The 27,894-nt window shown below is 38.6% G+C and overlaps 2 protein-coding genes and 1 long non-coding RNA gene across 10 annotated transcripts in view; 1 reads left to right on the top strand and 2 right to left on the bottom strand.

The window, feature by feature from the left end:
• Window positions 1-27,894, top strand: part of LOC138962240 (uncharacterized) — a 179,686-nt gene that overhangs the window by 90,317 nt on the left and 61,475 nt on the right. The gene's annotated exons all lie outside the window — the stretch shown is intronic.
• On the bottom strand, window positions 816-13,612 carry LOC138962237 (uncharacterized). 4 transcript variants are annotated; one of them, XM_070333978.1, is made up of 6 exons: window positions 13,412-13,594; window positions 10,992-11,178; window positions 10,306-10,477; window positions 9,158-9,297; window positions 2,611-7,207; window positions 816-1,677 (listed from the first exon to the last, which is right to left on the bottom strand). In XM_070333978.1, the coding sequence occupies exons 2-5, from the start codon at window positions 11,166-11,168 to the stop codon at window positions 7,124-7,126; spliced, it is 573 nt and encodes a 190-aa protein (XP_070190079.1). In that variant the 5' UTR covers window positions 11,169-11,178; window positions 13,412-13,594; the 3' UTR covers window positions 816-1,677; window positions 2,611-7,123. The 4 variants fall into 4 exon arrangements, with proteins under 4 accessions (XP_070190079.1, XP_070190080.1, XP_070190078.1 ...); XM_070333979.1 differs by lacking the exon at window positions 13,412-13,594 and adding an exon at window positions 12,958-13,203; XM_070333977.1 differs by lacking the exon at window positions 13,412-13,594 and adding an exon at window positions 12,529-12,670.
• The window catches only part of LOC138962235 (uncharacterized), a 190,000-nt gene continuing 180,680 nt past the window's right edge, over window positions 18,575-27,894 (bottom strand). The window contains exons 1-6 of one of the 4 annotated variants that reach the window (XM_070333973.1): window positions 26,708-26,825; window positions 26,094-26,294; window positions 25,464-25,656; window positions 23,826-23,965; window positions 21,076-22,680; window positions 18,575-19,786 (exon numbers count right to left, since the gene is read on the bottom strand). In XM_070333973.1, the coding sequence (XP_070190074.1) occupies window positions 22,609-22,680; window positions 23,826-23,965; window positions 25,464-25,656; window positions 26,094-26,267 (579 nt within the window). In that variant the 5' untranslated portion in view covers window positions 26,268-26,294; window positions 26,708-26,825 and the 3' untranslated portion in view covers window positions 18,575-19,786; window positions 21,076-22,608. Of the gene's footprint in view, window positions 19,787-21,075; window positions 22,681-23,825; window positions 23,966-25,463; window positions 25,657-26,093; window positions 26,295-26,592; window positions 26,826-27,894 lie in introns of those variants that run through there. The other 3 variants (XM_070333976.1, XM_070333974.1, XM_070333975.1) reach the window with 3 other exon arrangements.

Here is a 27,894-nt window from a genome sequence, read left to right as displayed (position 1 = left end):
GTGACAACCTGAGGAATAGTTTTGATCACATGTGTGTAACGCTATTCTGACCATTAACGTTGGCGCCACAACACTTGGTCCTAAAAATCTGATGTTATGAAATTGTTTCTGCAGATATCATCACGAAATTTGCACCCTGCATTCCTTAATAATTCAAGTATGTACCGAGCAAGTTTTGTGCAAATCAGTTTGTATTCTAGTGAGTAGCGCGAACACAATGCGCGAAATCCATGGGGTTTCCTAACAACTGAACCACAATATGTCCGCGCCTGTCCTGACTTTTACATAAGATATGGCAATTCCTCCACTTGGATACATACTTAAATCAACAGTCTGACAATTTTGTTTTTGAAGAAACATCTTTTGAACCACTAGTGGCTATCAGAGAGCAACATTCTGGCGTACTATTGACTCAATTCCAGGTAATACTTTACAAGCTTGGCGTTGCTTTTAAAGTGTCAAGTGTATTTCTAATATATTTTTAAAAAATGTTAATTTAGTTCATATCTTCCTTGCACTGGATGTTCTAATTTGAATCATGAAATGCGAACAGCATGCATCAAGAGCACCAAACCAAAGCAAGCAAACACCACCACCACCACCACCACTTCCACCACCACCGCCACGAGTGACCACCAACCTTCATCATGCACCACCATACCAAAACAAACCACCACCACCATCACCACCACCACCCCACACAGCAGCAACAGCAATGACAACAACTACAGCAGGTATAACAACAACAACAACTACAACATCAAAAACAACCACTACAGCAACAACAACAGAATTCACTTAAGCAACATCAGGAATAGCTTGTAAGAACAGTATATTTTTGCGACCGAAGAAAAATACACCCACTTCGAATTCGGCTAAATGTGTCCCAGGCAAGTGAAGTGCTTGAGGCCAATATACTACAAATTATAAGCTCGTAGGGTTAGCATAAAACTGCAATGCTCGTGTTATAAATTTTAGCTTTACAGGAAAGGGGGAAAGCCGGTGTCCGTCTTGAAATCCTGTCGACCTGCAGCCAATCAGGCTGACGAAGCTAGATATTAATTTGTCCACGTTACATGTACTTGTATGCGGAAACTAAATAATCATTGAGGATTTTTACTCTGACAGAACGCATATTTAAAACAATGATAACATGAAGGGAAATCTACCTGTATTTTTTGTGTTATGGAAGGTTATTAAGGGTTCTTTGTGTCATATTCGTCACACAGAAATCGTGTAAGATTGGACGGTAGAGTTGACAAGTCGATCGGATGCATTTTGTTGGATATAAACTGTGACAAACGAAGTATTAAACTGAAAGCAACAATCCCACAAAGAAGGCACACTATTTGCTTTGATGGGATAGTCGTCGTTGCCACGTTATCGCAGCAAATTATAGTCTATCTCCCTTTCAAGTTGGGGGTGGTCATGCTGCCTTTAAAAAAATTCGATTAGGTGCCCCACTGTCCTCGCTCCGGCCTGGCTCGGTAAGGACGGTCCCCAGTATGTTCCTCTGGCAGAGAGAGCACTGCTCCATCAGTTCAGCGCACGTGGCACACGTAGTCATGTGTCCACACGGTAGGAAGACGACGACGGGTCTTCTGGACTCACAGGTTACGCACAGCTGTTGTGACGACCTGTACGTGCAATCAGCTCCAATTCCTCGTCGAGACATGGCTGTAAGGTGAAACCCGTTCGGGGGAAATTAAAATGGCTGCACTGTCTTCGGAAGAGTTTGTCGAAACACAGGGAAGAGCGGTTCATGCAACTTTACGAAGTGTTAAGCAAGTTTGATTAAAAGTAAACACACACACACACACACACACACACACACACACACACACACACACACACACACACACACACACACACACACACACACACACACTAACACACACATACACAGCTTAGCACAGAAAAAACACAACGCACACGTCTCTTAATGAATTATCGTTAAAAGGCACCAAATGTGATGATTAAGGGAGTTAGGTAAGGGTTAGAGTAATGCTCTGAAGCATGTAAACTGTCTTTTACACGTCGTACACCAAATCCACAGTTTTTGTGTGTGCCATGCTGTGGTCTCATTTTCGAATTTTCGAAAGGAAGAATTCTGATTAACTGAATCAAAATAAGCGCTTTATCTTTTTAAAGGAAGATAATCGTCATAATTAAAAAGAAAAGAATGTTCTTGTTTAGAACTAAATCCTGTTGCCGTTTCTTACATTGGTTTGGAAAACATCCCCGGAAGAGTTTCGTTTCTGAATAAATCTTCTCCCTTCTACCTCGCAACACAATTGTCCCAGTAACAGGACAGGTCTGTATTACCGCATTGTGTATGAATTGTAACTAAATCACTATCTTTGGTGACTTTTTTTCAAAAGAGCAAAAATTAACAGAGCGAGAATTATCATTAGCAGTTTGAAAATTATAAATTGAAAACTGGGAAATAATATAGTATGTAAAATAATAAAAATAGAATCTGCATTTTTGAAACTTTTGAAATAACATCGCCACCAAAACACCACCTCCACCACCACCACCACCAAAAACAACAACAACAACAACAATATCGTTTGAGATTTAAATGCAAATAATGTGGAAAATACTGACCTGCCTGGAAACAGTTGTTGTGATCCCCAAAATATAGAAATCTTGGATATGTCTCTGTAAGAATTTACTGATTCATATGTCTGATATTGTTCAACCCTGTCGCCTGTTCCTGTCCTTCCCGCCTTTTAACGTTGGAAAGAGTGTGAGAGGTTCGTGTGGATATTGACCACATTTTTCATGAAAGTCTAATGTTCAAGTGATTACGGTGACACTATTTATAAGTTGAGCTGTTTTTCTACTCATTTTGGTGTGACAGCCTACCGGCTTAAGTGGCCGAATGACATATGCCTGCATATTGATCAAATGCAGTGGCAGTTTTGGGTTGGATATCAAATCCAGCGCATGCCGTGTGTGCCAAAAATAGCTCTATTCATGGGCGGCTCTGCCTGCACATTGAAGAAGCGGTTGGCTAGGCTGAATGGCAACACAATCGGTTCGAATAAGCAACTTCATATCAGGGGTTCTGAAAAAAACACCTTAGCGATTCACCTGCCAGTGACGTCTAAAAACATAGCTGCCAATATGAATGAGTCACAGTTAGTCACAGTTGAGGCAGCTGTACATTAGACTATGTGCGGGTTTTTGTTGTGTTATAATAACTGTTATGATTTAGCCCAGTGAGGTAGAGATGCTAAGCCTGCAGCAAAAAAACCAATGAAATAAATCACATCGTTAAATTACGTTATCCGTCCACGGCGAAGGGAACAACAATAATTATCCAAACATCAAAAACGGACACCACAGAGCTGTTTCGCTTCGATGCAAAGTATGTTTGCGGTACATAAATAATGGAGTTGTATACGCGAACCCTTGCTGATGTAGGTTTCAGAACCTCGAAGGGCAAACACGTAACCTCTTCATTAAATCTTTTTAAAAACTTGGTTCACTCATTTTGCTGAGTATTTATACAGATGAAATTCCTTTACTTAAACCAACTATCAAAATCCCCAAAGACACGCACTTTGACATCCAAGATCACACGATGACACAGACGGACAAACAATAACATAGACAAACAGACAGACAGACAGAAAGACAGACAGAGAGACAGTCAGAAAGACAGACAGACAGACAGACAGACAGACAGACAGACAAACTGACAGATAGATAGATAGATAGACTGACAGACAGACAGACACTCGCAGACACAGGAACAGACACAGAGAGACACATTACATGTTTAAAAACGAAATATAAGTATGACAAAGAGTGTAGTTTATTGATTCCGTGTAATTGTATAAGAGCTACTGCATGCTTTAACTATTCACACCATGACTCATAGTCAAATCTTTTTGATCAGTCACAAGACAAGTTTTCCAAAAAAGAAAAACTCTATGACTTTTTACAATGAGGAAAAAGCTATACAATATAAACAAATTGAGAACATCCCCCCCAAAACAACAACAACAACAACAACAACAACAACAACAACAACAACAACATGGGCGAAAGTAGGAGGAAGAAAGAAAAACAAAGAGAAAGTAATAACTGATGCAAATATGTAGAAAGATATAATTTTTTTTTTTATCAACTATTGATACCAAAAACCGTAGTCAAATAAGAGGTGTTTTCCAACTTTATGAAAACACTAAGTTCGGCCTGAAACTAAAAGATAAACACTGAAAACCTTGGATCAGTCATCACCGTGACTATAAAGGCTTGGCTAGCCGAGACCCGATGACCAATGTTGTCCTTGCTGGATTCCGCGAAGCATGCACACATAGTACAATGTACTTAATTTCAACATAGTACCTAATTTGCACAAACCGATTTTCTTTAATTTTGAGCACATTTTCACAGTAAACATATACATTTTTGGATTCAGGAAATTATTAACAATTCAACCATTATTTCATCTATTATCAAAAGGTTATTTTTGTATCAGAAGTTTTAAAAATGTTGATGGACAAGTTGATTATATTGTTGTTAAAGGCCCACTCCCCCTCCCGTAAACCATCTTTTCTGATCACAGACACCACCAGGCTTTTACATACAGTACAAATACCCTTTCGTTCGAACGCTTACCGCCAGAAAAATCCTATGTGCTCAATGTCGAGAGCGACCATGTTTCATAGAATGTTATTTTGCGTGGACGTTTAGGTATCAATCGAAAACCTCGTTATGGCGCTCGACCTCACTTTTAAAATCTAAAAAATGAATTTACAGCTTGTGAAACAAACATTGTTAAAACACCAAAAAATATTATCATAAAGACAAAGTCAGTACAATTCGAAATTGTGAAAGTGGGAAAGTAGAAAGCCCGAATGTCGGTGAAGCGAGGTGGGTGAATGAGTTGACTGGTGCCTGTAAGAAGCAGCTCTTTTCATTTGACGACAGGGAAGTGGGCTACCGAAAACCATGCAACATTTCCCTTAGATGCTATACGACTCAGATTTCAAACACGTGATGCTGTTTGTTGCTGTACCTGGCAGATTAGGTTATTGTGCGCATAAAAACGTACTGCCGCGAAAGGGCTATTATCACATCACATGAACTGCATCTTACCATTCCCCAAGCAGAGGGTGTTTTGTGGTTTCGTGAATTTGATTTTTGGGGGTGTCTATGTTGTAGGTTCCACTGTACGGACACACCCATATGTAGAACCAATCTGTTTGCTGAATATGGTAAGCGAATAAATGACCTTTCCAGTCATATAGGGGAAGGGCCCCTAATATGGACCACTTTTTGTTTATTGCTAATAACTAGCTTGTTTTCTTGCGAAGAAGTTTCATTTTGTGGTTGGTAGTCCTTCTCTCTTAGTTTAACCGTTAGGCCTAATTAGAGTGAAATAGCTTTGATAGACATTCAGCAAAAATTAAATACAGAAAAAAATCACAAATGGTCCATATTAGGAGCCTGGGCGCCCAATATGGACCAGTGAAGCGGCCTTCACGAATCACTGTAAAAAGCCCCTTATACTTCAAAATAACATGATACAACTTAGTGTGCAAGTCAGACAAATTCAAATATGCTTTAGATTTAGCTGTTTCGGGTTGATGAAAGCATTATTTGAAGCACACCAGGAAACTGAAGAAGCTTATCAAAAACAGAGTGAAAATAAGTGAAATTATCAACTTCCACCAAAAAAAAAGACTATTTGTTATATTTTTTTGAAATCTCGAGGGCTAGTTATAGGTTATTTTCAGCAAACTTCTTAATGAATTAATTAAAATTGCCTTTAGCTTTTATTTTCTTCGATTTGTTGAAGGTGGTCCATATCAGGGGACTCACACATACTTTGAGGTTTTGCTATTATTTTTTGTTTGCAGTAAAAACCCGGGGTACACACTGCTAAAATGTAACAAATACGGTCTTAGCTGTCATATATAGCCATTTTTGTGTGATAAAAGCTTTGGCTGTGGACAGAAACGAGTCCGTTTTAGGCGACAAATTTAGAGTGAACGCTGCCAAAAGTCAAAAAAATCGAAAAAGCCTAACGGTTTTGAGGTTTGTGTTTCTGCAACTGTTTTGACATGTGCAACTTATCCAGAGAGGGTGAATAAAGCGAATGAAATTGTTTTTAGCGCTCTAGCGCCGTTAGTTTGTCAGAACCGGAGGTGGTCCATATTAGGAGCCGGTCCATATTAGGAGCCTTTCCCCTACATGGTTTTACAATAAACGGAGTCACATCACAAACGGAGTTTACAATAAACGGTCTCATCACAAAGATCTGCACTTAAACATATCAACCTTATTTTGCTTATGACGCATAGAATATAATCTAGTTGCTTTTAACACAGAGTTTGACTGTCTTGCCGAATAACTTTCGTTACTGACTCCTGTATGTCTGCAAAAATAGTTCTTAAAAAAATGTGTTCAAGAACAACACTAACCACCACGACGACATGTGGTAGATGATATGATCGGTTTAATGACAAATTCCACTCCGTATAGTGTAGGCGGTGTCGTAATGGAGTATTGCAAAAATCATATAGTAGCATGTGCCTGATACAAAAATGTATAGTCTAACTTGCCGAAGTGCGACATGGCATTTCTACCACAACACAATCGGCAGGCAGATTATTATTCTTGTAGCAAACGGTTTGTGCTTGAAGAAGATAATAATGACAAATTTCTCTGCAAGAATATTCAGATTTCCTTTGCAAATCGGATAACAAATGTGTAGATGAGTATTCGATATTCTGTTGGAGAATCTCCACCAGAAGGAGTACTGCCAAAATATATTGACAAAGGAATTTTGTTAGAAAAGATGGAACTCATTCTGGAAAATAAACCCCACTTCCAGTGATATTTAAGAAAGAAAACAATCTTACTACAATCTTATTTTTTAGTTTTCTGACTGCACAGGTATATACATTTAGCAATTTGTAAGTATTGACTAATAAACAATGTTTTCAAATGAATCAAAAACACTCCTCCTTATCAAATACACAACAAATTATATGTGTAAGCATGATAACAGGCAAAAACCTCAAAACCACACATCACGTGGAAGCTAAAGCTAATATCCCCATCATTTCCATATCATTTTCAGCCTCCACTTTATGTCACATCAGGGGTTGATGATGTCTGCCAGGTCTCTTGTCATGTCTGCCACAGTAGACATTGAATTGTGTCTACGACGCTTTGCCAGAGCCTACGTGAGAAAAGAAAGAAAAGATGAAAAAATATTAAAATATGTGTCTAAATACAAAGCAACAAAGAATTGAACAAAGAAACAAACAAATAAATTATATGCAATATCATGCGACAAATACTGAGAAACAAAGGGAAGTAATGGTTCTAAATGCATAAGACATGTGTATATAGTCACTGAAAGTTCAGCGGAACCAAAATCCTGGCACCTGAGAGAATACAAGCATTAACATGACCAAGCGTCGCTTTAAGTTTAATTGCCATTATAGCCAATAAAAGTTAAATGATACAGGGATGGTAGGAATGGCATTACACAAGGAATACGCAAGATAGCTAAGCAAATCAACCTATTGTGGATAAATAATTGATTTGACTTTTTCCTCGCATGTAAAACTGAGTTGCCAAGTTGTGCCCATTCTGAATGTTGTTTTCAATTGGGACCTTTCATTTTTGTCGGGTCAATTTCGGTATACCCTTATTTGAGCGGCGGTCAGGTTACCCCTGTAAAAGAAATTTAGCTCGGAAAAGTCTGCCTGATAGCCAAACGAAGAGCCTTAAACAGCATAGACAGTTTGAATGAAACGACACAAGAATGCTTTGTTTGGGTACACAAGTTATTGCAGTAATTGTTTTAAACAGTTAAGTCAAACAAAATAAACACAAAGAGATGTTCACATGCAGGCGCGGATCAGTTAGTTTGTACGGGGAGGGGGGGGGGGGGGGGGGCTGCACTTAGAATTCAAAAGTGTAAATGTAGGGCGCGCGTCGAGCCCGAGACGACTGCGAGGGGGAGTCCGCGGGAATGCCCCCCCCCCTCCCACCCCCGGATTTGGTTTGTCCTAAGAAGCAAATTGATGCTATCTGGTGCCATCTAAGCTTAGAAATTGCCACAGAAACATTTTACCAAATTCCCAAGTAAAACAATCTCTTTTTTCCCCCTTTATTTTGAGCTGGAGGGGTGCACTGGAGAGGTACACCGCTGGAAATTGTATAGAGAATGCTTTTATTGTGCAAGTCAAAGGAAGTGTTTTGGCAAAAAAACGACGCTAATTTTGCAGTTGAAAAAATATCAACAGGGTAAAAACAAGCACGAATTATCATCTAAACTCAGCAACAAAATTATTGCACCCATTTCCGTACGCCAACCAACGTATTTATTCCCGTGTCAATTTATTGAAATTATCTTTGCCATCGAAGGTACTCAACTTGGCTACCTGGCTCTTTTTCGGATCATAGATTTCTTTTACAGGGGTCTTCTAATCGCCGCCCAAATAAGAACATTTAGTTCTTGTGAAAAGTATGATGTCCACAGGGTAGATAGATTGTGTCCGCTGTTCTATAGTCACACGAGTTATGCATGAAGAGAAACTGTGCGTGAAGAGATGTTCACAGGGTTGAAATGTTATGATTGTTAATGCGGTTGACGAGATATGACACCGACTGACAAAACAAACAAAAAGACCACACATAATAAAGCAAATTCACTCATCTGTTATGCCTGTGATATTCTCAATTGTGTTGAGACAAGTGTGAACTAATGAGAGAAATCTACTGGAAAGATTTTGTGATACCGAATGATGAATATAACATGTCAAGCATAATACAAACGAGGGTTGAGTAATAAGATGGGGTATCTGACCGATTAATCTTAATCACAGAACTAACCCCGCTTTGCGTTTGTAAGATGTGTTTCTATTTGAATTCTTAAAATATATCTTTCGGATATGACTTATAATTTAGTGAAAGTACAGAATGTTTTCTTCTGCTAACATTAGCTCAGCACTTTACATAAACAGCTTTGCTATAACAACCATACGGGTTAAACAAAAATCAACATAACAACATGCAAAAATAAATCTACACAATCACATATTAAAACTAGCATTGTACCGAGAACCGATCTGCAAAATGTAGCATTACACCTCTTGATAGACAGGCTGCTTATACTCACTTTGGCCTGGTGTCCACTGGACTGGTATCGCTTCAGTTGGCAACAGTTTGGAGCCAGCTCTGCATGCACCTGCCATGGTGAAAGTCCAGGGCGATTCATGTCCCGGAACTTCACACAGCAGACAAAACACCAGACATTGCCTGCAATTGAAAATTAATGTTACCAGTAAAGAATTGAAAGAAGCAATTCATATGAAATATTGTAATCAGCCGATTTCCACCATTTAAAAAAAATCTGTTTGATTTCCTTGTATCTAATTTTTTACATCCTCTGAAATTTATTCGGTTAGAAAAGTTGTACAGAAATCGTTAAACGACGTAACATAACTGCGCTACATCTGAGTGTTTGTTTTAATGCATTTTTGAAAATTTTATTTGTCCTTCCATTAAAACAAACCGCCAATATTAACATGCAGAAGCAAAATATGCAAGCCAACCACACTTATTATTAAGGAATTCAAAGACAAACAAAAACCATGTCAAAAGCACACACAAACCAACGAACAAACAAACAAACAAATAGATAAACACACAAAAACGAACAAAACAACACACACAAAAACACCGAAAGTATAAGAATTTCGTGGTTAATAAGCAGTGATAGGTATGACATGTTACTCCTTGTTCACATGAGCAGTGCCTCTGATTCACTCGTTACAGACCCAGCACTCTCTAATACAAGCTGCACACCGGTCACAAGCATAGATCTATATGTCCACATGGCAGCAAGACTATGTTCATCAGGTTATTGTGACAACACTGACGAATCACAAACGTCTCTGCCAGTAGTGATAGGCATGAATGTTACTCCTTGTTCACATGAGCAGTGCCTCTGTTTCACTCGTTACAGAAGCCACACTTTCTAATAAAGGCTGCACACCGGTCACAAGTATAGATATGTCCGCAAGGCAAACGGACGAAGTTCATCGGTTTGTTATGACAACACTGACGAGTCACACGTATCTGCATATGATGGCGGGGTTTGCTGTAATTCTTGAGTTTGGGTGCATTTATCATTGGGGTTTTGGGTTGCAATTCTGCTAGGCACTGTGTGCTGCTGAAGGAGTTTCCTCAGAACAGTTTTTTAAGGGTGGCACCGACAAATATAGTAGCAGACAATAAAAAATGAAACGTGAGGTATGTACAAACCTGTAGATTCATCATAGTAAAATCCTGATTGGGCCATCTCCTCTTTTCCAGCACCTTGCCAGCCAGCGTGGTCAAATGTCTCCATTCGATATGCCACGCTGTTCATGAGTTTGTTGGGATCAAACACATGACGGGCAAGTTGGCTCCCAAGTTGTTTGCTTATGGAGTCTGCCTGAGCAAAAGGATTAACATTTTCAGAAACAGACAACTTTCTGCTCATATACTTTGCGTGGTAACTGTGAAACTCGATATATATGATTTTTCCAGTATTTCTCGAAGAAGAGCTGCTTGAAGAAACTAAAGTGCTAGGTTCAAACGTTGTAAAAACGATTGAAAAAAAGCGCACACACACACACACACACACACACACACACACACACACACACACACATATATATAAACACACACGCACACACAGACACACACATACACCAACACACACACTCACTGACACACACACACACACACACACACACACACACACACACACACACACACACACACACACACACACACACACCCCCGCGCACACACACACACACACACACACACACACACGCTGTACACACACAAAACAACAAATAACACATACATCATTAACGGAGGAGAGGAGGAGAAGGAATTGCATGAGGTAGAGGTGGAGGAGAGATATTTGGAAGAAAAATAACACACACACAAACATTTACCTCGTGAATGCTGTACCATTTTTTAGGATCCCGACTAACAGAAAACACTGCCGGAGAAATATCGCCCAAGTCTTCTGCTACATGCGGTTCGAATCTATCCGGGTGATGGATCCCCAACGGAGCTTGATGAAAGTTTACAGGCCTTGCCTGTGTTTGATTTTCCACGAAAGGAAACATCAGAGATCATCTGAAAGAAGCATTCAAAACAGTCAGTTGCAGTGGCAATAATGATAATTAGAAACAGATGTAAGTATAGAATGTCTTGATAACGCGATGCAACTCGAGAGAAAGTGTGCAAACAGCATATGGTTCTGTCATTCAGTAAGATCATGTCCAACAGTATGGAAGGGGGAAGAAGTCATCACATGTCGTATTTCGAAGAGACAAAATCCAAAAGACAAAGACTCGTAACGTTCGAAACTTGAGAATGAAAAATGACCAAGGAAGGTTAGTGCAAAGCATGTTTAATGATAGAAACGAAACATCAATTGTACGTTGACCTAGCAATCTATGAAGTGGACAAATAAACAAATACATAGTACATATGAAACTTCCAACAGGTTTGGCACCTAATTAAGCTAAGTCCATTATTTGTTCATCATCGTATTTGTGTTTGTTTATCGGTCAACTTCAAATACGTCTAGGTCGACATACTGGCGAATGTGTATTTTTTAAATTGTTATATATATATATATAAACATTCTTATTACTTCACTTTTAAATTCTTGAAATACTAATAAGAATTAAGTGAAATAAACAAACAATATCAAAGAAATAAAATAAAATAAAGTTTAGTAAAAGACGAAAGAAGCCATAACTATAAGTAAACCTTACAAAAAGCATCACAATCATAAGGCTTCCTCTGAATCCGCCCAGACAGAGTCGTTTCCTCTGAACAACAAAATCAAGAACAAGAAGAAAAAGATCTAAAAGAAGAAGAAGAAGAAGAAGAAGAAGAAGAACAACAACAACAACAACAACAACAACAACAATAACAACAACAATGGTAGTTCACACAAACCAGCTTAGAATGACATTACAAGAGGTAACCAGAAAGAAATGGTATAGTTCACACAGACCAGAATCAAATTAAAGTATTAGAGGTGACCAGAAGCAGAAGACAGTCCCCACACACAAACACTTTAGAATAGCTTATTCGAGGTAACCAGAAAGAGATAGTGATTCACGCAGACCAACATCAAGAAATGAGTTCCCCTTCGTTAGAAAAAAAAAATCTTAAGGTACTTTTTCACTGTGCTTCATCAGAAAAAATGCCCAAGTTGTACGAAGGCACATCTTGATTGAGTCAGGAAGATACATTCAAAGACTGCAATGTCAGAGAAGAAACAGAAATGTACCTGAAAGGAAGAAAAAGGCTAAGTAACTTCAATTGCACTTCATCGAAAAGAAATCCAAAGTGACAGATGTCAATCGAATCTAAAGTGACAAGTTGGGAAAAAGTTAATTATTGACTTTGAAAAATATTTATGAAAACTTCTTGAATATTCAGATGTTTCTAAAACTGAATGATACTCACTAAAAGTCAACAATGTCAAAATCCTAAGACGCATGTACGTGCTCTGAACATGCAACGGATTATGGGAGGCTACAAGGACCAACACTGCAAACACGTGAGTCGGTTGTTCGCACCTAGTGACCCAAACTGTTCATGTTGCAATTCCTTAGATTCAAACCCGTCCAAAACTAACCGGAAGAAAACGGAACCCTAATATAATGAAATCTATTCATAATTTCTATTTTTAGATTTTAAAGTTTCAATACATACAAGTACAACACAAACCATCTTCGGCTGTTTGTATTACATATGGTCACACATCCATATGCCAAGGAGACTTGGAATCTTTGAGAAAGATTGTATTCTAAGATAATAATGCAGTTTTCGAAATGCTGAAAACATCGGATTTAGAGCAGGATGGGTAGTGTTACGCAGATTCCTTCTACTTACACATCGATAGATTAAGAGTTTCTGCGGTTGTGTAACCGTTGTAACTGGCACAAAATATATCTGCACAATTCGTGTTGCTCTCTAGCCTCCACGCCCCTTTTTTTCTAACTGAAACATCTAGCTTTTACACTTACATCGACATAGAGAATTACAACTGAGTTGTCAGGAAAACAAGTATCAAATTTCGGAAAACACGTGGAAAGAGCAATCTTTTGGACAAGAAAGATAGAAAGAAAACCGGCAAACAGGAGTCTGCAGACTGTGACCAAAGAACTACATCAGGTTGAAACCACCGTGGATTTTAAACATGCAGTTTATTCACACGTTTTGACGGCAGCTTTCTCGGCTTTTGGGAGACACCCTCTTCAAACCAAGAATCAAACATTTGTTTGAATGTATGTAGGTTTCACTGCATCTTGGTATTAATAAAAAGTGTATTACTCTGAAAACTCACCTTGCTTCTTGAATATTCAGACCAGTTCCACATTGATGACAATGATAAACCGGTGGTCAATATTTTATTGCACAGTAGTTGCTGTAAAGTAAATGAGGTCAATCGTTGTGATATTCGTTTGCTATGACTAAAGCTAAACGGCTCGAGCCTTTCGTGTCATCGGAAATACCCACAACTACCGCATATTACCGACGTAATCTAATGTGAGGTGACTTTGACTTGAGCCTTTCGGCCTGAGCCGAACCAGATATTCGTCATCTTCACTACCACACAAGCACGTGCCACCTCCCTTCCCCCTCTCCCTCGCCCCCCTCCTTCCGAAACGCCCAGAGAAGTATGCGCAGCAGTAAAAAGACAAGTGGGTCATCGCCCTAGAGAATTAAGTTGCGCTGCCCTAACTATGTAGTTTGCGGATGGTAGTTTGCCTTGCGTCGAACGTTTGTCAACATACCCTCTTTCCAGTCTAAAACTGGCTGTAATAGAGTTTCTGCTGTAGCATATATTCTGTTCATAGCTTTGGATTAACTTTGAATCATAATGAGGGAGTGTTTTGCTTGTATGTATGTATGTATGTATGTATGTATGTATGTATGTATGTATGTATGTATGTATGTATGTATGTATGTATGTATGTATGTGTGTGTGTGTGTGTGTGGGTTTGTTTGTGTGTGTGTGTGTGTGCAGTGTGTGTGTGCGTGTGTGTGTGTGTGTGTATATATGTATGTTTGTATGTATGTATGCATGTATGTGTGTGTGTGTGTGTGTGTGTGTGTGTGTGTGTGTGTATGAATGTATGTATGTATGCATGTATGTATGTATGTATGTATGTATGTATGGTATGTATCTATATATGTATGTATGTATGTATGTATGTATGAACTCACTGATGTTGTAACGGATTATATTTCGTTTTGTGAGGAAGTGGCCATCCCAAAAAAGACTGTGAAGGTGTACGCGAACAATAAACCATGGATTACTAAGTAGTAAAGGAAAAGTAACTAAACTTCTGAAAGCTCTGTGTCCACTTGTACATAACATTCACAAAAGAGGAGGTGAGTTTGGAAACATATTGATGCAAAGAGTTCAGAATCCTTTCTGGAGAGATGTTTTCAAACATTATAAACATTTTGCATGCAAATGTGTCCCCATCTCCTTGAGTGATTTTGCTTCAGAGCGTCTGTATTATAATGTACATATTTGCATAGATAAAAAGGTTATTTTTAACAGGAATTGGATGGAAAACGGCATTATTACAGTCGGTCACTTGATGAGAGCCGATGGGTTTTTGTCATATAACGATTTTAAATTGAAACATCCAAATTTACAACTGAATTTTGTCTTTTTCGAGGGCGTTATGCGCTCAGTTAAGAATTTTCATAAAAGACTAAAGTTAGATGCAGTTTTAAACAATGTTTTTCATATTGGTGATGATGTTGTATGGAAACAAATAGCTAAAGGTGGAGTAAAACATATATATACCCATCTTGTGAAAAATGATGGCAATCTACAGTGCATGGAAAAATGGGCTAATTTATTGAATTTTGATGTAAATGTTGGAAAGGTATTTCTGACAATAAGGCGAACTACACAAGACACATACCTAAGGTGGTTCCAATATAGAATACTGCATAGAATTTTTCCCACTCAACGCCTGTTATTTTTGATGAAAATTTCTGACACATCACTATGTAGCTTTTGTACACAGGAAGAGGAAACCTTAGAACATTTGTTTTGGGAGTGCACAAGAGTTAAGCTTTTCTGGTCTGATTTCACAGAATGGTTATGTCAAAATTTCACACATTGCAGTAATTTGAATTTGTCAAAAGAGCTAGTCATTTTAGGGTATTTAGACAACTTTCATACGGATGCTGTTTTTGATTTGTTTATTCTCCTTGCCAAACAAAGTATATTTGGAGCCAAATTCAATAAGACAGTCCCAACACTAAATGTTTTTGTGAAAATTGCTAAACAAAGGTTTTTGATCGAAAAGTATAATGCTAGTGTAAATAATTATTATGGTAAATTTGAAAAAGAGTGGTGTTTATATAGACACTTTTTTCATTGATGCTATAGGATAATTGTATTGATTGATTTCGTATGAACATTTTTGAATGTGATACCCCCTGACCCATTTACTCATAACAGGTTATACAATACTTTTATGCCGATAATTAAACCCCATGTATACTTGGAGGCTAAATTGTGACCACCGCCCCCACCTACCCCCCTCCCCTCCCCCAACCTCAGTTACAACCCCCCCCTCCCCCCCCCCACAACCTCAGTTCCCCCCCCCCTTCCATATCTCCTGTCTTTTCAACATCCCACCCTACTGTCTATGTCTGCGTCTTGTCTAGGTATGTACGTGTGTATGCGCTTTGTTGACAAACTCGGTGTATGATGTATGCTATGCTGTGTTTATGTGTATATAAAGGAAATAAAATGTTAAAAAAAAAAAAAAAAAAAAAGGACATCAAGGCTGTCATAAATGAGAAGAAAATGAACTTTCAGGACAAAGAAAAACGAAAGAACATACAGAAGAAACTGAATACTGTGATACAGGAAGGGAAGAGACAATATAAAGAGAAAATAGAAGAAAATTTCAAGGACAACAATATGAAGAGGGTGTGGGAGGGTATGAAGATGATGAGTGGGTACACGGGTAAGAAGGGTAGTGGCAAGGGTGGCTCTGTTCCAAGTGACTATGATGTGAACGATCTCAATGCGTTTTACAAACGGTTTGACAGGCATGATTTCAGCCAGACCAGGACTGAACTGACCGATCGACTCGTGAACACTCCTATGAATGAGCAGGGCGAAATCATGTCTGTGACTGAGGAGGATGTTGTGAAACAGCTCAAGAAGTCTAATGCTAAGAAGGCAGCAGGCCCGGATGGTATTACACCAAAAGTCCTACATTTTTGTGCTGAGCAGCTTTGCTCAATTCTCACTGTGATTTTCAACATGTCTCTGTCACAGTCAAAAATCCCATCCCTTTGGAAAACATCTTGCATCGTCCCAGTTCCAAAGAAAACCCCGGTCAAAGTGATGAACGACCTGCGACCTGTAGCATTGACTTCTGCTGTCATGAAGGTTCTTGAGCGACTAGTATTAGTGAAGCTTCAGGTGCTTACCGCGGAGTTTATGGATCCGTGGCAGTTTGCCTATAGAAAGGGTAGAAGTGTTGAGGATGCCGTTTTACATGTGTTGCACAGTATCTATTCTCATCTGGATAAACCTGGAGCATGTGTTAGACTGATGTTTTTTGACTTTTCTAGCGCGTTCAATACGATACAGCCTCACCTTCTTGCTGAAAAGCTACTGAAGATGAAAATTAGCGTTCCAACTGTATTGTGGGTCACAGACTATCTGACCAACCGACCCCAGTTTGTTAGGGCTGGTACAGTACCATCTAATGGCCCGAACACAAACACCGGTGCTCCGCAGACCGCGCTATCTAGTGTACTGAATACCAACACAGGAGCTCCGCAGGGAACAGTTTTGTCACCTTTTCTGTTCTCCCTGTATACTGCTGACTGCAGGAGTTCTCACGGGTCGTGCTTCATCGACAAATTTGCTGACGATACTGGACTTACAGGACAGATTACTGACGACAATGACACACACTACAGACAAGAAGTTAGCAGCTTTGTGGACTGGTGCGACGAGAATTACCTGGACTTGAACACAGGAAAAACTAAAGAAATGATTTTTGACACTAGAAGAAAAAAGGTAGCACACCAGCCTATCGTGATAGCTGGTGTTGAAGTCGAACAGGTTGAAAGCTATCGCTACCTAGGTGTAGTGATCGACAACAAGCTGTCTTGGCATGCCAACACTGACCAAATCTTGAAGAAAGCGCACACGCGCATGTACTGTCTAAGGAAGCTTAGATCGTTCTCTGTTCGTAATGACATCCTGCAAATGTTCTATCTGTCCACTGTTGGTAGCGTGTTGACATATGCATGTGTGTGCTGGGGGGGTAACCTTAGTAAACAGGATAGTGACAGGCTAGAAAAGCTAGTCAAGAAGGCTGGATCTGTTGTAGGCAGGAATCAAGAGACCATTGAATCAGTTTGCCAGAGACGACTGACTGACCGACTGACCTCAATTTTGGCTGACGAGACACACCCACTGAAACCTGAATTTGACTCTCGACGCATTGACAGGAGTGGTAGACTGAGGGCTATGGTTGCTAGAACGTCACGTTTCCGCAATTCTTTTGTTCCCAGAGCTATCCATGCTTTCAACCAATCACATGTTAGAGGCCTCTATCATGTTTCTCTGTCATAATTATTACTGTACTCTGTTGCTGGGTTATCTGTAATGTATGTATTTTTAGTAACTGTATTACTGTAGCCCAAATGTGCGGTGTTCTAGTCGACATGTGGTGCTTTGTAAACCTTGTGTGTGCGTGGATGTGGATGTGGACTCTTGGACGTCTTCAGTTTTTGTTATTGGAATTATGGTTTTTGTTAATTTGTATTGCTGTTGCTGTTGTTGTGTGAGTGAGTTGTGAGTTGGCAGACTTGACTTGACGGATGACTGTTTGCGTTAGTGAGACTGTGTTTAGTATGCATTCTTATTCTTTTGATTGGAAATGAGTATTGTTACAACATAATTTCCATATGGATTAATAAATTTGAGTTGAGTTGAGTTGAGTTGAGTTGATGTATGTAAGTATGTATGCATGCATGCATGTATGTATGTATGTATGTATGTATGTATGTATGTATGTATGTATGGATGGATGGATGGATGTTTGTATGTATGTATGTATGTATGTATGTATGTATGTATGTATCTGTGTGTGTGTGTGTGTGTGTTTGTGTATGTGTGTGTGTGTGTTTTTAATCTTAGCTTAAATCCTAGTGTGTACTGTTTGCATATGATCAGCGTCTGAAACACACACACACTCACACGCGTGCGCGCGCGCGAGAGAAAGAAAAAGATATGCAAAGAAAGACTAGAGGAAGAGAGAGAGAGAGAGAGAGAGAGAGAGAGAGAGAGAGAGAGAGAGAGAGAGAGAGAGAGAGAGAGAGAGAGAGAGAGAGAGAGAGAGAGAGAGAGAGAGAGAGAGAGAGAGAGAAAGAGACAGAGAGAGACTGAGAGAGACAGAGAGAGACAGAGAGATAGTCTTTTCAACATTTAGACGAAGAACTCTCAAACATTCAGCTTGTTTTATTGAAATAGTATCGTGTATAAGCATACATATATTGACTGTCCTATTTGTTTTTGCTTGGTTTCGGTAACAACAAGATAAAGCTGTGAAAATGGTTTCGTGCAGTTTGTCTTGGACACATTAACTGAGAATACACTGTTATCCACAAGGTAAATCATATACAAAAAGCTATGTCTTTCCCACAATTGAACTGTATCTACATAATAACCAAAGCGATAAGTTGATGCTTTTGGTATAATTTCAAGGTTCCTAATTGAGCAAAAACGAAGGAATAAAGTATGCCCTGTACATGCTTTCACGGTTCTATATAACAAAATCAAAAAGAAAAAGCTATGTCTTTGACATAATTTCACAGTATTTAATTTGTTCAGTTAAAGTACTTTTTTCAATGACATAATTTCACTGTTTCTTCGTGTTCACACGCTGTATTACGATGTGACAAATGTTTAAATCAAAGAATAAAACCGTCTAACAATTGTCTCCAACCGTTCGTCTTTGCATGACAGTGAAATACGTGTTACATGCTCACTATATTTAATAAAAAGTGGAATGAAACTAATTATGTGTGTATATCCAATCCTCTTAATTTTTCATTACTAGGAATGTTGGTGTTTATTAAATTGTTGCGCGTGGTTTTCAACAATGTTCCATTTTTTTTTCATTGGAAAAGTTCAATAGAGATGCAATTGTTAAATATGTCTCAAGAGACATCTGCCGTTAGAAATGAATCTTAATTTGTCTCTGTAATGAAAACATCAGTTAAACATCAATGATCTGGTCGTCGTTGGAAGGTCTTTTTCGCTCGTTAGCGATGAGTTAAATAGTTCAGTTTTTTTTCTGCATCCAAAGATCCTTTTTTACACGACTTCCGAATATGCTCAGTTAGAAGGGACAGCCACCGGGTTCTGTAAAATCCCTTCATTGTGACTAAACGATTCTGAACGATGGAGTGCACGTCCCCAAAATATGTCGCCCACATGTTGCGCAGTCGTCCATGGCGTCAGCGCAGGGAGGACACGTGACCATGTGACTGCAGGGTAAGAACATCACTGTCCTGGGTTGCTGGTGACACGTCACGCACATTGGTTGTCTGGGTACGACGATGGTATCGTGACGTGTTTCCTGTTGCTGTGGAGGCATGGTGGACTTGCTCAGTTTGATTTGTAGAGAAAGGAAGCACGGCTGAATCGATTTTCCTGTTGAAAAGAAAACATACATCATCAATAATTGTAACTTGATTGTACACATTTTGAAACTTTGGAACAATGTGTTTTAGGAACTAAGCAGAAGCGCCTTGTTAGAAGATAAACATGATTTAAGCTTTGCCTAGAAGAAACGTTTGTGATTCTCAGGATCTAGTTGACAGATTTGTAAAAATGATCTTCTGAAATTGTTTACAATCAGAAATGTATTACGACCACACAGGCTAGCTTAAACATTTTTCTGGTTTGAATCGTAAATCTGGTTTTTTATATTTAGTCAAGTTTTGACTAAATATTTTAACATCGAGGGGGAATCGAAACGAGGGTCGTGGTGTATGTGTGTGTGTATGTGTGTGTGTGTGTGTGTGTGTGCGTGCGTGTAGAGCGATTCAGACCAAACTACTGGACCGATCTTTATGAAATTTGACATGAGAGTTCCTGGGATTGATATCCCCATACGTTTTTTTCATTTTTTTTATAAATGTCTTTGATGACGTCATATCCGGCTTTTCGTGAAAGTTGAGGCGGCACTGTCACGCCCTCATTTTTCAACCAAATTGGTTCAAATTTTGGTCAAGTAATCTTCGACGAAGCCCGGACTTCGGTATTGCATTTCAGCTTGGTGGCTTAAAAATTAATTAATGACTTTGTTCATTAAAAATCTGAAAATTGTAAAAAAAATATGTCTTTTATAAAACGATCCAAATTTACGTTTATCTTATTCTCCATCATTTGCTGATTCCAAAAACATATAAATATGTTATATTCGGATTAAAAACAAGCTCTGAAAATTAAATATATAAAAATTATTATCAAAATTAAATTGTCGAAATCAATTTAAAAACACTTTCATCTTATTCCTTGTCGGTTCCTGATTCCAAAAACATATAGATATGATATGTTTGGATTAAAAACACGCTCAGAAAGTTAAAACAAAGAGAGGTACAGAAAAGCGTGCTATCCTTCTTAATAGCGCAACTACTACCCCGCTCTTCTTGTCAATTTCACTGCCTTTGCCATGAGCGGTGGACTGACGATGCTACGAGTATACGGTCTTGCTGAAAAATGGCAGCTACTTGACTAAATATTGTATTTTCGCCTTACGCGACTTGTTTTAAATTTTGTGAATAGCTTACCAGCAGTAGAATTATATGATTAACAAGCTTTACATGAAATGAACATTCCAATGACCAGAGAATTGACTTATGCTCACAATGATGATGAGTTACATTTGAATTTAATTAATTTATTCGCATACTGAATAAACCATTTAAAAATATTACGTGTTGGTTGATTGTGCGTATAAGCCTCCTTCCTTGAAATGTATGTCTCGTTCAACACAGATGGACTAACTGTGAGGAAAATAACGTGTGCGATCGGTTCTATTCTGGTTGCTTCGCTAAGCAAAGAACATGATTCGGCGAGACTGGAGCTGTGGTTACAAGCGAACGAACCAAAGTAGAGCGAAATGATCACTAATTGTGGGATTTCCCGAAGTGAGTGATATTTTCTCCGATGTATTCATGTTCATGACTGGAGTTTCCTTCTATTCAGATTCTACTTCTTCTTTCTCTTCCCCCTTCCTCAACTGCAAATGCGCGCGGGCGCGCGCGCGTTTGTATGTGTGTGTGTTTGTTTGCCTGTCTATCCGGCTTTGTGTCACTCTCACTTCCACACACACACACACATACACATACACATACACATACACATACACAGACTCACACACACAGACACTGACACACACACACACACACACACACAAACACATACACACTTAGAACATGACTAAATGTAAAAACACACAGACAGGAGTGCAGTTCCAGGGTATAATGACCAAGTCTAATAATAGATAGTGCACAACAACTGTCAACATTTAATGAAGATACAGTAGATACTGTTCTACACAGTCATAGTAGAATTATTTTTGAATGTATTTTAGACAAACGATTTTACTAATAATGTTTTTGTTAGTAATCCTATTATTTTGTGTTGGTCAAATATTAACCCAACATCGGAAAAACATACATTTAAGACGAGCGGGATACTGCAATAAGCAGAAGATACTTTCCTATGTATTCTATAATTCCAACAAAGATATTAGGATATAATAACCTAACTATTATGTTTAGCATAAGAGTCATTGTTGTAAGATATCTAATCAGTTTGACAAAAATATAAGGATACCTTAAACCGAGCACATGGGTTTAGCATGGAAACAATAACACAGCTCACAAGTTTGAATGTTCATACGTGGAATTAAGACACGCATTGTCGATACTTCAGAGAAGCTAACATGTTTACGAGGATATGGCCTGCATACTGTTTAGTTGAGAACATCTTTAGTAACTAGAAAGGGTCACATGAAATACTTTAAAAAAGTTGCTTTGGTAGACATGAAGGTGCTTTTATTACAGACGGTCCTTCCCTTACGCTCACAAGGTTAATTCTGGCTTGAGACATTCACCACTGAAAGTAATTTAAATATATATGTGAAAACACGCTATATCTCAAAATAAGAATGTGAGATTTACACAGTCACATACTTTCGCAGGTGATTGCAGCCTCATCATCCCTGAGGGGCCGACTTCATTTGAAGCACAATGCAATTTGCATGAATTGTTTGTTTTGGGTACCTTGCTTCCTTGGTTTGTTTTCTATTTATTTCAAGACATTCTTTGATTCTAAGATTGTTTTCTGGCTAAACCTTATTCTGGTGATTGGACCTTTCGAATTCATTAAACACTTTTTGTTGGCATCAGCATTAAATAATGATATTTTGGCATGATGAATTAAGCCTTTTCCAGTTGGAACTTTCAGGCGTTGTCAAGGGCACGGAGATCGTGGAAAGCGGACATTGAGTTCCTCCTAATCCTTTTTCCATTAGGCTAAAACGAGAAAGAACAAGAAATAAACGTTAGCGGAATATTTTTATTCAAAGAACAGGCATTATCTCACACTATACAATTATACAAGGCTTCTTCTTTGATTGAGATAAAAGCATTCGTGAATGCTCATGTATATGGTGTACTTTTCTAAAAAGAAATAGTGGTGAAAGGTTAATAATCTTCGAAACTCTGAAAGGGAAACATCTGAAAAATATAATTATGAAGCGGACAAAGCAAAACTGTGATAAAGATGAGCATTAAAAGGGCTTGTCAGCATAAATACGGTAAACGGGAAGAAGAAAGATAATTAGGCTGAGAGACACAACATTGGTACACATCAAATTGAAGGAAAGGGCAGAGGTGAGAAAGAAACAGAGAGAGAGAGAAACTGAGAGAGAGAGAGAGAGAGAGAGAGAGAGAGAGAGAGAGAGAGAGAGAGAGAGAGAGAGAGAGAGAGAGAGAGAGAGAGAGAGAGAGAGAGAGAGACAAGACAAGACAAGACAAAATCTTTATTATCGAGGGTAATAGATAAGCAAGAATATTGCTTTTTTACATCCAGCCCTCGCCCTAATATAGGGTCAACAAGAACAGAAAACAATATAATCAAAGAACTATCACATCAAACTTAATACATTATAACTGTATATACAGATACAAATTTAAAAAATAAATTGTCATGCTGCATTTTAAGTACAATTTCCAAGTGTCAATTTTTAACATAACTTAATTTAGATCTGCATATTATTATAATTTTGTTTAACATGCACATACATTTTTAATGAATTGATGAACCATTCAGCACATGTTTAGTTGCATTATGTGCGACATATAATTTTTTTTAAGCTGTCTGTGTTTGTTTTATGCTTAAGAAAAATAGGCAGTGAGTTCCATAGGACCGCACCTGAATAAAGAAGGCTTGATTTGAAAAGGTCAATACGTGAGAGAGAGAGAGAGAGAGAGAGAGAGAGAGAGAGAGAGAGAGAGAGAGAGAGAGAGAGAGAGAGAGAGAGAGAGAGAGAGAGAGAGAGAGAGAGAGAGAGAGAGAGAGAGAGAGAGAGAGAGAGGGTGGGTGGGAAGAGAAAGAGAGAATGCTATGTAAACACGATCACACTATCAGTAAATTATCTTGAATCTTCTAGACTGACCGTTTCTTTGGTACCGTGGCACTGACAGCGTTTCAACTGCAGGCAGTTAGGGGATAGCTGTTTATGACGCTTCACATGGCAGATGTCCCTGGATCTCAGTTTCCGAAATTTAACGCCACACACCACACACTCTACCTGTTCTGCAAAGTGGACATGGTAGAATTAGTTTTTAGTGTTTTAAAAAACCCATTTGATGTTGATTTCTCTAATCAAAACAGACTCAGCTTCACACAAGACTTAAACTAAAAATTGCGAAAGTCAGACCAAGATAGTAGAGGTGACCAGACGACTAACTTTACCCAGATGCAAGCAAGAACAAAGTACACATTGTCCCTTTTCTTCTCTTGGTCATCAAGACACGAAGAGGTTACATGCCGAGTCGCAGTCAATATTAAAAATAATGGTCGAAGTTAGCGGATCATGAAAAATGCGAGCTTCAGTTAATCAAAGAAAAGAGGAATTTGTGTGCTAAAGTTTGATCGAATCCTATTCACTCAATTAGTTTTCCTGCGCAGTCGTGAAAATCATTCGATTCTGTTAACACTTTATGTCAGTTTCCTTGTTTTGGACTAAAATCTAGCACACAGTTATGTTGTTATTCTGCTGTGGCTGTAAAGGCAGATATTGTGTGTTCTGTTCATGTTTTGGTATCGCTGAGGAAATTATCTTTCGTGGAATAGAATTAAGCAGACGAACTTTTGCATCCGTGTTCTAACGTTAAATACTGTATGAAGTTCGGTTTTCTGGGGCAAAACAGTGTATGCAACCGCTTAATAATCTTAAAATTGATGGGATGTGTGCATTTGGTTGCGTGTGATCTGTTTATAAAATGAAATATTGTTGAAAACTGACCGTCGGATTGCAGTTTTTCGTCAAAGAAACTGTATGCAAAGAAATTTGAAAGGGGAACTACTCTTGTCGCTAGACACAGTATGGGAGTTACTTGCCTTGGAACTTGCTTGCCGTGTGATCGTTAGATTTCAAGTCAAGAAACAACCGAACTCATTGTTTTAATATGGATATTTATGTGTTCAAGCTTGTATGTGCTAGTTTAAATGCGGTACGTTCGTTTTGTTTGCTCCAGAGATGTATATTTTGTAAATTAGAGCGTTCGGAACTTTTCAGTCGCAAAAGTAGTGCCGACACAGAACAGCTTTTCAACCCATGCGCTATCGAGAATTCAGGCTGTTGCTGGCTTGTTATTTGTTTGGTTGCTGGGTGTTTATCGAAAAATAACTAGCCCTACAAATTTACAGAGGTAAAGAAGCAGAGGGGGGAATAATCCATGATCCATGCATATACATACAGAAAACACCAGACTTCTTTCTTGTTCTACTCTAATTCTCTCATTCCTCATCATCATCCTCGGTATCACTATCCCTGCCTGTAGCACAACCACCCCCGCATCAACAACCACCATAACTCATTGCAATCAACCCAGCATTATCCTCAAAACAAACCACCTGTCTCAAAAGTAACACACTGTTAATCTCCTACTTCAAATATAATGATAAAACAAAACCCCACCCACCAACCCCAGATGAAATCATATACAGTAGCAGGCAAAAGGCTTATATAGCCCAAAAGGCCGTATATATATATATGATATGATATGATATGAAATGATAAATTACCTACCACATTGGTTGACAAAGAGACCACACAGAGCCATTTCCAGTGGTACCCAGCCAACCCAGGCCTCCGGATAGGATATCAGTCGACCTTTCAGAGTCATCATGCCCAGTTCGTTGCTCACCTCTCGAAAAATCTTGGGTAATTCTTTTCCAAGCTCTCCACAAATATATGCAGCCTGTAACAGTATATGTGAAGACTGTTGGGAATAAATGTCCGTATTATATAACCAGGGGCTCAACGTTTATTTAAATGTGACAAGAACAAAAGGAACAACAACAACAACAATTTAGAAACAAAAAGTGTAGCCAAAGAGTGCCTGGTTTATGAGCTTTTGTGTGAGAAGCAAAGCAGTATGACAATTTCAAAAGACACTTTTCATTAAATCAATCAACACATGTTGGCAAAAAATATTGTCATCTTGAGGCAACACTTCCCAAATCAAGGTAAAACGTTTCTTAGTCATAGAACACGAAAAAAAGGAGTGAATATATAAAGAGCGGAAAATAAATCCTAGAACAGTAGAAGACATACACTACTATGCTATAGCTAGATGAAAAATGCACTTTCATACATTTCTATATACAGATATCATGTGAGTGCCCATACATAGAAACAGCATCGCTCAGAACTTACCTTTCGCACAGAAAGTTCTTCCCATTTTTCATGGTTCTTGGAGTCGGAGAAAGCTGAGTGTGGCAGATCACTGAGATCTTCTACTTCATGCCATGTCCATAACTCTGGTGGCTGGAGGGGCGTCGGTGGACTGAAGTCCCGTGATGCTTGTGATGGTACGTTGCTTTCAGCCATTTATATCAAGGCGGTCCTAATCTATCTCTGAAATTATGAAGGCAAATTAGTGTTTGATTGTTTATGAACTTTTGAGGACCAAAACATTTTTTATTTGAGCAAAGACGAAAACCCTGATTCCAAATCTCTATCAGTAAATACAAAATTACCCGAGCACTGCGAATAATAACAAGTTATTACAGCAAAGAAAGACTACTTTTGGATATAAATTTGCAGCCATTAAATAAACTCTGCAAAACAAACAACCCACCAAAGTAGCGTGGTTTTTTAAACCTATTTTGCAAGAAACGAATAAAATGGCATAACAAATGCAGTTTTTTGTCACCATTCAATTTCTTCATTATGAAATCATGACTGTTGTCATGATGAGGCTTCAAATTCGTGCATTGAGCCTAGTTGATCGATAGGTAGTTAAATACCAGCGCCTACACACGTCTTACTGTATTGTCTGAAAAAACAAGAATGTTTTTTAAGTCGACGCTTGAGCGCGAAATACATCAGTGTTCTCCATGGCAGCATTCAGCCAAATGATCTAACTCTCAGATTGACAACGTGTCTGTCACAGCTTAATTTAGTTTGATTGCGAATGCTTATTTTTGTGAACTAAGAATTCCCGATCTAAGCTGACTACGCAAAACGTACAGTAACTCTATCACGATAGCCTGCTTAATACTATCTACGAATCGATACGTTTTTGGGAAAGCGATAATTATTTTAGTAATGGGTTTCCCCGATTGCGGAGAACAAGTCCAGCAATAATTCAACAAGGGTAACTACATGTTTGCAACCATGCTTAATGCAATGCCGATGTAAAAAGAAAGTGTAGATTCCCACATACAAAAGTGCAATCATTTTAATACAGGGCAATGTATATTCTAAGAATAGAGTATATTCAGACATAGCAAGAGTTTTTTTATGAGTTGTGGAAGAGTTGAATGCAGTAGTTTGAAGTGCGGAAATATGTAAACTAAAACATGCAGAAAGCGTGAAAATGAACAATGAGGTACGATGTGCATGTTTTCAAAAGACAACGAAATGAAATTAAGCGGAGATTGCTCTTTGTCAGTCTCTGTCGATAGAATACGTTTTTGTTTCGAAAGTATTCACATCAGAGCTCATTGTTTACTGTGACACTATCGCTGTGTTTACATTTTGTTTAACCGTCAAGCATGCAACGCACGTAAAAAACTTGATGTTTGACAAATAGTGTCTATTTGGCTATGTACACAATTAATGGACATACCAAGCAAGAAAAGATCAAATGGAGACCAGACTTTGATATAACTATGATCTAACAGCAATTATGGGGTATATTGTATCTCATTTGAACTTAAAGCATATACGCTATGCAGGACTTGCATTGACAATACATGTCCAGTACCACACCACTTGATATTTGAAAATACCAGAAACCAAACTGTCAAAAGGCAACTGAGATACTGGCTCACTCAAGTTTCTGTCGACATTCTTTCCTATTGATGTCATCAATGTGTTGATTCTAAGTCAGACTTGTCACAAAAGGTGACTCACGGTTTTGAATGACTGATCGACGCTCTGTGCTGTTCACTATAGACCTGTATGTGAATGGTTGGCACAAGCCAAGGCTGGAGGCGCACAAAATGCATGA

Source organism: Littorina saxatilis, linkage group LG3 (genome assembly GCF_037325665.1).
Source record: "Littorina saxatilis isolate snail1 linkage group LG3, US_GU_Lsax_2.0, whole genome shotgun sequence".
Lineage (NCBI taxonomy): Eukaryota > Metazoa > Mollusca > Gastropoda > Littorinimorpha > Littorinidae > Littorina > Littorina saxatilis.
The sequence above is the reverse complement of the archived record's forward strand: the minus strand, read 5'-3'. Positions and strand labels throughout refer to the sequence as shown.